Source organism: Caloenas nicobarica, chromosome 1 (assembly GCF_036013445.1).
Source record: "Caloenas nicobarica isolate bCalNic1 chromosome 1, bCalNic1.hap1, whole genome shotgun sequence".
Classification (NCBI taxonomy): domain Eukaryota; kingdom Metazoa; phylum Chordata; class Aves; order Columbiformes; family Columbidae; genus Caloenas; species Caloenas nicobarica.
The window spans coordinates 43095302-43106650 of record NC_088245.1 but is presented as its reverse complement, the minus strand read 5'-3'; the positions used below and the strand labels follow the sequence as shown (position 1 = coordinate 43106650).

Here is an 11349-nt window from a genome sequence, read left to right as displayed (position 1 = left end):
ATCAGTCATGTGGGAAGGTGACTGAACTTTTTGTCTAATGGCAGAAGATGCTTCAATTGCTTCTTTGGACTCCAATTAGGAAAGGCCTTAAACACTAGGGGTACAAAAAAGAGAAAAAAAAACAAGACTGGAAAACTCTGGAAAAATACTCAAGGGAGAATAGTTGCCATGGCAATGCTTCTCTGTTTTCTCCAACACACACCTCACTTAGACCCAAACCCACTTAGCTTCCAAGTCCAGGCATGGGCAGGGTGGGTAGTGCAGCTGCCACCACACAACACAGACGTGGGCTCTGCTGTCCCACCACAGGGAGCCCTAGCGTCAGGTCACACTGCACACAACACCACGCTGTCACCTGAGTCACAACACAGGTCAGGGCACTGCAGCACATGGCTGAGGAGCTGCTTTTCCATACCAGCTGCCTCTTGATGACCTTGTAGCTCCAGAGCATCTCTGCTGCTTCTTGGTCCCACAAAGCAAGCAGGGCTGGTGAGAAGCTCACAGTTCACTATGTCTAGCTGCATCAGCTCATGGGATCACAGAGAGGGAGAAGGGCCATGGCACTTACAAGACCACACTGCAGGCCAGGCTGCAGGGGATGTAAAACATGAGGCACCAGCCTGATCCTGTGCTCGGTACACGGCAGTGAGTTGATCTGTACACATGAGAATCCAGATCCTCAGAGACATTGGAACACTTAAATCCCAGTGGTATCTCTCAGGATGTGGTTTCTGGCATCTTTTGCTTCCTTTTGAAAAATCTGCACCTAAAATTCAGGGTTATCAACACAGTCTTCTCACTGGGGCTGCACAGAACATACATCTGAGGCTGCCTCAGGACCTTGGGCTGCTGATCAGCCAGACCTCATACTCAGTCTAAGAAGAGCACGGCTCCTTCCACCTCATTCACTCAAGTTTCTCCTCATGGAAACTAAGGGGTGGGCAGCAGTGAGGGGTAGGGTATCAGCATGCACCCAACTCTCACCTAGGCATGGGCTCCGGACGTGGAATCACACAAACAGCACTTCAGGAATCAGGCAGCATTTCCATTGACCCATCTTCTGCGGCAGCTCTCACAGAGGACTAGAAAAAAAAGCATCCGCCATGGCTGAAACCTGTCTTGTGCAACAGATTCTGCTGGGAGTGAAACAGAGATTATGAATGAGCTGACAAAACCAGTCTGCTGTTGGCATAGGCACCAAGCAGACAGAGAATAGCTATAGTGGTAGTGTTTCATCCATTACTGTCAGAGAAGTCACTTTTACCACTGATCCTGCTCCAATAAATCATGTTGCCAAGCAGTTTTATAGAGGCGTTATACATCCAAAGCTACTTATGATCCCGTTAAAAGAGATGCATTTCTTTTTTAGCTCAGTGTGGCTGAAATGCTGTCATAGAAGAAAAGGAGTCACTGCTCAGAGTGCTATTGTAAAAGAAGTATTACTCTAATTACAGCAGGAGGGACGATGTGAGCTAGAAGCCACCATCTTCTTCCCCTGTCCCATTGCCTTTGGGCAGCCTTGCAAAGCTGAAAATTTGCTACCACAAGCACAATAGCTGCTCATGCACCCTTTGCCATACTGATGGATGAAAATGGGGAAATAACAATGTTAGTTCCCCTTTCACCATAAATCACTCATCCCCTCAGAGTGACTACAGTATTATAAGTCTGGCCAGATTTATAAGGACAACTTAACCAATTAGGTCTCTTATAAAGGCTGTCATCTTCTTAATGCAGTGTTAGAGATATTTAGGCGTGTGTCTACAAAAGAAAGTATTTCTTTTCGAAGATAACAAAGCTTATTCTAGAAGACTTAAAATCTCAGTCTGCAAATATTCACCCTGTGGCTGTGTTCGCATTAGCAAGTTATTCACTGACAGCAGAAGCCAACCAACAGATCAAAGCTGAAGGTCTGGAGGGCCCTACACATACACTACATATATACATGTGCATATACACATACACATACATATACCCATATTTATGCAGGTACACATGTACATATATAAAAATATACCAATATTTATGGTCTGCCACTGTTGAGGCTGGCAGGAAAACTCTCACAGATTATGTTATTAACAAGTAGGGCAGCTTAGGAAGACAGTATATCCAGTACGCCTAAATCTACAGGGCATTCATATAATTCCCATCAAGATTATGCCTTTGAATTTGTCTGCATTTAAATCATAGAATGGCCTGGGTTGGAAGGGACCTTAAAGATCACGTGGCCCTTCCTGTAGCTGGCCCTTTCACCATCACACAGCTGCTTCACACTGTGTCAGGAGGGACCTGCCCAGCTGCTAATTAGCAGCAAGGTCACTTCTGTCTCTGGAAGGCAGAGATAACTCCCAGGGCTGTTACCCCACCAAGCCTATCCGGCCCAGCAGGCAGCGCAGGCAGCCGTGGAGGGGCTCCCTGTCCCCACCGAGGCGGGGCGATGGGAGAGGGGCCCCGGGCAGCAATGCAGCCTTTGCTGTGCACACCCACTGCACCCCAGCAACCCAGCAAGGCAGCTGCCGACAGCACCAAGGTGCCTAAGCAAGAAGAAACATCCTCCTTCCAGTTTCCCCTGCATGGTCTTCTTAAATCCATGCACGACAGTTAACATAATCCCTGTCAAACACCAGAAAAGCAACAAAATGTCTCAATATCAGCATTTGCTTCAGACAGAAAAAGGCTCTGTACAGGCTCAGAAGTGAAGCAAGGTCTCTAGGCCACCTGCTGCACTAGTATTCCTCAGAGAACAAATACTGCAAAGAAAAAGCTTTTTTTTTTTTTTTAACATCAGTTCAGGAGTCAATTGTGTGTAATGAAGTGGCTGTGACCATGTTGACCTCAGGTCTAAATCCAGAGCGTACCTCTGACTCCTGTCCTCAGCACAAAAAGGTTGATGGAAACCCTCTAATGTCAGTCGTGACTCTGGCTGTCCAACCAAACAAGCACTTGCAGTGACAGAGGTGTTATCAAAAAGCTGGCTGACCCAGCTGTCTACAGAGCAGAGAGACAACCTGCTGGAAAGTATTTCTGCCCTTCCACATGCAAGGGACTCCTTGCTGTAGGACAAAAGGATGTCATGGATAGTAAGCTTAGCTAGTCCAAAAAGCAACTGGACAAATGCATGGGATAAAGTCTACCAGGGTTTACCAAGCACAATAACAAATAGCTCTGAGCCACACTGTGCGAAAGACAAGAGAATATTTAGAGAAGATATCAGCCCACAGTGGCACTGATCCTGTAATCTGTCTCAGGTATCCACTGCCATCCATCACAGGCACCAGGGCACTGAGCTAGATGGACCTCAATGTGGCAATATGTCCAACATTTCCAGATAGCAGGTCATGTTGAAAATCAGTCATGAATATTTGCCTGAACACCATTCATAAACCCCAGCCACAGGAAGACACAAGTCAACACAGAATTTTCCTCAGGTGAGCAGGCCCCCTAGTTTCTACATTAACACAACTGCTAATGGAGAAGGAGATTACTCCATCAGCTCCCACCTCGCACAGTCAGATAATGCAGGGCCACACCAGGATACCTAAAGTAGCAATTTATTGGAAAAAGCATTATGACTGTTTATAGATGCTGCGACATGATTAGTACCTCAAACAGAAATATACACTGTCAACCTAAATTATTTCAAATCGATTCCCACCGAGCTCATAAAGTCAACAAGCAGCATAAAAATTGTAAATCACAGTGTTGTTAATTTATTTAAAAACTCTAGAAAATGCAGACAGAACACAGGCATCTTTGCTTATACAGAAAAGGCAACTCGGTTTGCATAAGATTCTGATATAAGTTAACACTGTTTATGAAACTGTACCCTGCCTACAACATGCAAAATGTCAGTAGCAAGGCTGCACAGGTAGAGCCTATAGATGTTATTACTCTCAGAAGCTCTTGCACTCTGTTCAGAGTGTATGCATGTTACCAAAAAAAACCCCACACTGCTAAAATGTACAGCTCTGTTCACACCAGGTTTATTATTGGTCTTCCTAACGTCTGAGATTTCATAAGAGAAATTTTGAGAAATTTCAGGATTTTGATTATTGCAGGACATTAATCACTGGTAGTCAGAAAGGACTGTATCCACAGTCTATACACAAGTTCCAAAATGAACTTGGGAATGCATAAACCAGGCAGCACTGAGCCCTGCCATTCCTCACCCACACACATAAAAATAATCTGGGACGTGAATAGGTCCCTTTGGATTCAGGGACAGCCTTAGAAGGGCCTTTGCTACTTAAAATTTTCCTTCAAAAGCCTAACTCTCTGTCTGCCTTGATTTCCCTTTTGATTCCTCCTCGCCCGCACTGCAGTCACTAACTGCAGCCAATAGCTCTTCCCTTGTTGTCTGTTTGTTGTTGTTGTTTTGTTTTTAATTGAATGGTATCTGCTCTTTTCACCCATCTAGCAGTTGCTCTTGCGCACAGGTGACTCTTGTGAGGTCCACAGCAAAGCTCTTACACGGCTCAGCAAAAGAGAAAAGGAAAACACATCAGAACCTCAGGTTTTCTCCTTTTACTGCTGAGATTCGTTCTCAGAAAGCAGGCACATGTCAAACAGCTTGACTGGCCAGAACCTGGGACAAATCTCTTTCAGCTCCAGGAGGAAAATGGTTTTTGGAAAGTGCCTGAACTTTGAGGCACTGTAGCATCAGAGGAGCACACCTCTTTTAGAAGAGGTAAAAAATTATACAGGCAGACACAGTGGCATAGTGTGTGAGCATGTCCCCACTGCAGACATCCTGCTGCCTCCCTGGCAAAGCCAACAGCCAAAATGCTGTTTTGATGCCTAATGGTTAAATATTGCCGGTCTTCCTAAAATAAGACCTTCCCTTACTATTGTATTTTAAGTTTCCAAAAGGCTACTCATTATTTGACTTTAATCCCTATTTTCAAGAACAGCCAGGTTTTCCTCCTCCTTTAAAGACAGCTGCTCTGAGCAGCCCTTCAGAAACTAACACCATTTAAGAGATGTTATTTAAAGATCTGCACCCACAGTAGTTCCACTAGATGTTCACCATTCTTCAAATGCACCCTCAGATCACAAGTAATAGGCACCTGCTTTTTTTGCAGCCTGTATTTTTCTAATTCAATTAGATTATCATACACATTTCAGCTTTGGCCCTTATATAGGCTAGTTTTAACGAAATTTTACATACAAGTAACTTGAATGTGAGGAAATTATCGTAGGGTCTCCACATCACATTGTCCAGCTGCTAGTTGAGATCAGCACATAACACACCCCAAAATGTCCCACTTCAAACAGAAGGATAGCTGCAAACAGAAACCTGTATCTTCCTCTAAATGAGATTGCTCAGTCAGATGACAAATGTAAAAGATGCTTATTTGCACTGTGCTGTGTTGGTATCAATGCTCATGTCCCTTTAGACTGCTTTCAGAATGGCACAGATAAAAGCAGCATTTTACAGCTGCAGAAAGCTCAATAAAATAAAAAAGTCCCTGTATGCACTTGGGTCATGTTCCCCTGCCTGCCTCAGGTGAGACCAATAGTCTGCCAGCACTTGGATGGGACTCCTGTCGGGCATCATACTTGCTAATTAAGTACTTTTGGCTTCCTCAGCATTGAACTCCGGCAGAACGAGAGAGATAAAAGCAAACCATGGAGAGATCACGAGAGTCTGTGTAGTTGAGGACCTGGTCTTGAACAAGGGAGCAGGACTGTCAGGGAGGTGTGCAGTGTCCTTCTAAAATGGTTGGTCCGTAAAAGACCAAGACATGGGTCTGGAGGAAGAGAATTATGCTTTTCTGCCTCTGCCAAATTATTAGTTTATTTTGAAGACAACAGAAACATAGTGTGGAGAGGTGGTCAGTGCAAGCCAGAACCACGGGGAGCCAGATGCTCACTCCTTCACAAACCAGACCTCATTGCGTCGCCCATAAGGCTTCATAGGGGGATCATAACCATTGCAGAGGTAGAAATCCTTGCGGTACACAGCATCACTCCCCAGAGCAGACTTCAGCTTGGCAGCATAGTTGACGTAATCCATCTCTTTGGCATAGCCACCAAACTGCCTGCAAAGAAACCAAACACAGATAGGTGCTGGGCAGTCCTGGCAAAACAAAGAAAGGAAGAGAGAGAGAACGATATATACCCACAATATATTTAGCTATGCATTTTGGTCCAGATCCCACCAACATGCACTCATGCAGGTGCTGTTCTTTGTGAACTGGCACACTTCGCTTGTGACAGGTTGAGTCCAAAGGGTTATGCAGCCAGAGTCCAGTCATCCATCGGCAGATCTCAGACAGATCTCCCCAAACAGATCCATGTATACCAGTCAGCAGAACAGCCCTGCCCTTTGAAATAAGGCCATATCAGAGGAACAGCTTCCTAGAATACAAGGTTATCTTCGAGTCTGCTCAGCCCCCTGTCCTTACAACAGCGCTGTTAACAACCATGTTCACTGTGGTGTAAACAGCCATCTGCTGGAAGCCAGATCATGAATGGAAGCCAAACTCTAGCTAGCTCAAGGAAAAGGGGAGATAGCAGCAGAGATATTAGCAATTACATGCCACAATGCTATTTAAAAGGGATGGGCTGGAACTGGTCTGTTCTGTGTTGACCTCCCATGAAGAGGAACTGTGTCCACATCAGCCTGCACCTCATCACCCTGCCTCAGGGTCAAGGTCTGAGATAAAACAGCCTGTTCTTGCAGAAGTGGCCCATGCCCACAGCAAAGGCCAGGCAGCAGTCGCAGGCAGCGAGGAGCCAGACAGTCTAGAGTCAGCCAAGATAGTTCAAACAAGGAGACAGGGGAACCTCCAAGGAGTTAAATACAAGATGAAGAGCTTATTGCTATTGTGATGCTAGTTTGAGTTCAGGTTGTCAGTCAACAGCTGAAGACATTCAAAGGTGATTTGAAGCAATGCAATGCTTGTTTCCGTGATGGACTCTGGCATGAGTCCATCCAAATGAGGCTTCAGCTGACACCTGTAGTTTGATGCAAACCACATCAAAGAACATTCCTGATGACCAAGAGCCATCTTGATCCCAGAAAGTGGGGAAAACAATAGTTTTCAGAGATTAGAAATGATTCAGTACCTTCATATTCACAGAATCACAGAATCACAGAATGTTAGGGATTGGAAGGGACCTCAAAAGATCCTCTAGTCCAATCCCCCTGCCAGAGCAGGAACACCCAGATGAGGTTACACAGGAAGGTGTCCAGGCGGGTTTTGAATGTCTCCAGAGAAGGAGACTCCACAACCTCCCTGGGCAGCCTGTTCCAGTGCTCTGGCACCCTCACTGAGAAGAAGTTTCTTCTCAAATTTAAGTGGAACCTCTTGTGTTTCAGCTTGAACCCATTACCCCTTGTCTTACTGTTGGTTGTCACCGAGAAGAGCCTGGCTCCATCCTCGTGACACTCACCCTTTACATATTTCTAAACAAGTCTTCTCCAAGCTAAAGAGACCCAGTTCCCTCAGCCTTTCCTCATAAGGGAGATGCTCCACTCCCTTAATCATCTTTGTTGCCCTGCACTGGACTCTCTGCAGCAGTTCCCTGTCCTTCTTGAACTGAGGGGCCCAGAACTGGACACAATATTCCAGATGAGGTCTCACCAGGGCAGAGTAGAGGGGAAGGAGAACCTCTCTCGACCTACTAACCACCCCCCTTCTAATACACCCCAGGATGCCATTGGCCTTCTTGGCCGCAAGGGCACAGTGCTGGCTCATGGTCATCCTGCTGTCCACCAGGACCCCTACATGTCCACCCTCCCCTGCTCTTCATCTCCCAGGTGAAACCAAAAGCCTTTCAGGGCTAACCTTCACCCTTGTTTTCCCAGTGAAAAAAAAATCCATATTCCTAATCGGTGCAGCATGACCAATGACAAGACATGTCATAAACCACCTGTCTTCAGTCTGGAAAGGCCCCTCCATCTCCTTCTACCACATGCACCCACTGTCCACCTACTAAGTCATCTGGTAAAACCAAGACTGCTCTTCAGAGCACGCTAGAGACCTCAGCACTTGGGACTGGAAATCCCAGGATGCATTCCTTACGTGGAATAAATGGTCATCCCTTGTCTCTCTTCAATCTTAATGCTTTCATCACTAGGACAAGGAGGGCTGGCTTGAAATTGACTCGGGATCCGCAGAGAGACCTTCACATTCTGCTGTAAGGAGCCATCTTCAGCAGGGAAAGCAGTGATGGAGACAGGAGCAGTCATACCCATTCCAACTCCTGAAAGAGGCACACAGATGTTACTAAAGAAATCTAGGTCCTCAGGAACTCATAAAATTAACAGAGGATTCACAAAAGCTAATTTTAGTGTAGGAAAACTCACACTGAACTCCTTGCACAGTCATTCAAGAGTGCAGTCATCTGGGGCATGCAGAAGAGCCACGTTAGGCTTCTGTTTAGGCCAAACTTATCTCTCCACTGACTGCACAAGGACTCCGGGAGATAAGGGCCCCAGGTGACCTCTGGATGGCGTTTTATTAATGGTCCTGTTTTTGTGGCTCTCAACCATATAGCTCATGCCACCAAGGCACTCAGTTCTTCTGACAAATCACCTCTAACACAACAGGGTCTACAGTTCTGGGGCAGGTCAGTGGCACATGTAAATCCACATCAATATTTAAATTGTTATCATCTGCACTTAGTGGTGAACCCATAGCCAACACTGAGTGACAGAAGCTTTCTCATAAACACTTCCAAACACTTCCAGACATTCTGCAAGTTCCAGTGCCCCAAAACTCAGCGTTGTTCTGGCTTTCAGCAGGGCTGTCCATGCTGTCCACCACTCCAGCATGCTTCTTTTCAGCTCATTACTGCCAAGAGGTACCACATGGCACTGAAGAACATTTTTCTTCTCTCTTCTTCTTTCAGCATTAAGGGAACCTCCAAACAGCAGGATCAGGCAGCCACAGAACCAGTTATGAGCAAGCCATCTTTGTCATTTATTTTGTTTTGATATCATACCTGTCTCTGTGACACATATTATAGAAGGTACCCTTTCTCCTACAGCAACAGCAATCATCACCTTTCCACGCTGCTATAAATGCCATTTCCCCCTGCATCCAGCTCCTACCGTTGTACACGCTATACAAGTCCCTCGACCAGATGCCTGAGAAAGATGTATGAGCAAATGTATATGCCTCAGAACCACTCTGTGGTCTTCTCCTCCTGCTATGGATGATTACTGATGCACATACTTTAGTAAATTGAGAATTAGAAGCAATCACCTGGAAGCACCATTATAAAACATTACAAAGTACCATTGAAAAGCAAGCTCATTGTTCATTATCCTTTCATGAATAAAAATAGCCAGAGTACGTAATAAAATATCAAGGTCATAAAAGTTATTTCACTGCCTACAAGGGCACATCATAGAACCGAAGTGCACTAGATACCCTAGATTTCATCAGCTACTGCCAACCCCGGGAGCTGTCATAGATACACATGTGCCTGTCCTCACGTTATGCCAGCTGCAAGGTAACTCATTCTTGCTTAAACAAATATTTTTTGAGATTTTACCCTGAAACAGAGACAGGTTAGGAGTGGACACATAGCATAACTTGGCTGGGCATGCTTTAACCGTGGCGAGTTTATTCTTCCCAGTGAGGGGTCATCCCCATCACAAACCCCCAGTGTCGGGAGCCACAAGCCAGGTGGGCCCATAGTGCCATTGCCTCCAGACATCCAGCTTTCACCAAGCCTCTGCTAGCGGCAGTCAACCACAAACATCGGCCAAGCCCCACGGGGCTGGGAGCTTCTCTCACCCTTGTCGTTGGTTCCTCCGACGTACTTGAGGAGCTTGAGCACCCCTTCCTTCGAGGCTTCGTCGAACGGCTTCCCCACCACCTCCACCGCCGCGAACCGCCCGCCTTCCAAAGTCCTCTCCTCGTAGCTGAGCTGTTCCTGGGGAAGGGGACGGGCATGGAGAAGCTGCCCGGACGGGCTGCGAGGAAAGCGCTGCCCGGAAGACACCCGCTCCCCCTCGCAGCGCCTTATCCGTCCCGGCCGCCGCGGAAACGCTCGGAGGAACCGAGCCCGGCAGCCCGTCCCCCCACCTACCTTCTCCCCCTTGCTCAGCACCCGGTATGGCCACGTCTCCACCGTGCTCAGCAGCGAGTTCTTGATCATGCCCAGCATGGTGCTGCTCGGCTCGGCTCGCCTCGGCACGGTTCGGCCCCGCTCGGCTCGGCTCGGCTCAGCTCGGGAAAGGTGGGAGGGCCCGGCGGGCGCCCCGCCGCCTGCAGAGCCGCGCACCGCGCCCAGGGGGCGCCCAAGAGCCGCCTGGCGGCCGCGGGACCGGGGGGGACGCGGGTCCGTCGTGGGGACGCGAGGAGACGCGGGACTTGGCCGGGACGCGACTCGGCCTTGGCCGGCTCTGGGAGCACAAGGCTGGCGGCCCGGGGGGTGAAGTCATGGAGGACGCTGGGAAGTGTGGAGTGTAACAGGGTGCAGGAGCAGGTGGTGTTCATCCGGGGGAGAGAGGAAATCTGCAGGGAAAAAAATACAATAAAATACAAAGTACTGACAGGAGTGTGTAATATATGGCGTGGAGGGGCACAGCTCTCCTGAAACTGCACAATAACAACGTTTATTTTATTTGTTTTTAATAAACGGAACTAAGGGAGATCACAGTTGTTGTCTTTTAAGTCTGAATTCAAGGCAGTGCTCCGCGTCTCAGTGAATGTTGTGTTAGGTAAAGGGTAGATCTTAGAAGCCGCTGATGATACTGGCTCTCCCTCCACTGACCTCTGCAAGTGTTCACAGCCCAACTGGTCAACTCTGTTTAAAAATCCAGCCACATCCCTTCACAGAAACACATGTAAATGAACACAACAGGGGGCTTAGAAGGCCTTTTATAGATGGATATATTTATGTATATGGAGGACTTAGGTCTTCATGATAACAAATGGATTTTAGTTCTATAAGTCATGTCAAAGGATGAGTGCCAGGTAAAGAAAGTGGCTTTGCCCAGGGTTGTTTAAGAAGTCGGTAGCTGAGGCAGGAATCAAATGCCAGTTCCTGGGCAGCCATGGATCAGACCAGCCTCCCCAGGCAGATTGAGACAAAGACACTTTGAGGTGCCTGGTCAGCTGGACTTCTGCCTCCTCAGATAGAAGGTGAGTGGCACAGAAGCAGACTGATGCATAACTTTCCTATACTCTTAAAGAGCAAAAAGGAAAATGATAAAAGAAATGAGACATCAAAGCAATTCCATCTAGAGAGAGAGCGTGGTGCAAAGGTAAAGCAGTTAAAGCAGCTGGCCATGGGCATCTGATCGAACATGCCACGTTCAGGTCAGGGAGCAGGGCTGGAGCCTGACGTACTTTCACAGAGTGAATGACAGGTGCTGCTATCAGTGGT

The 11349-nt window shown here is 47.2% G+C and overlaps 1 protein-coding gene across 1 annotated transcript; it reads right to left on the bottom strand.

The window, feature by feature from the left end:
* Nucleotides 1-3658: 3658 nt before the first annotated feature.
* Nucleotides 3659-10183, bottom strand: HEBP1 (heme binding protein 1). The gene is made up of 4 exons (XM_065651966.1): nt 10048-10183; nt 9753-9891; nt 8031-8211; nt 3659-6041 (listed from the first exon to the last, which is right to left on the bottom strand). The coding sequence occupies exons 1-4, from the start codon at nt 10123-10125 to the stop codon at nt 5870-5872; spliced, it is 570 nt and encodes a 189-aa protein (XP_065508038.1). The 5' UTR covers nt 10126-10183; the 3' UTR covers nt 3659-5869.
* Between the last annotated feature and the right edge of the window lie 1166 nt (nt 10184-11349).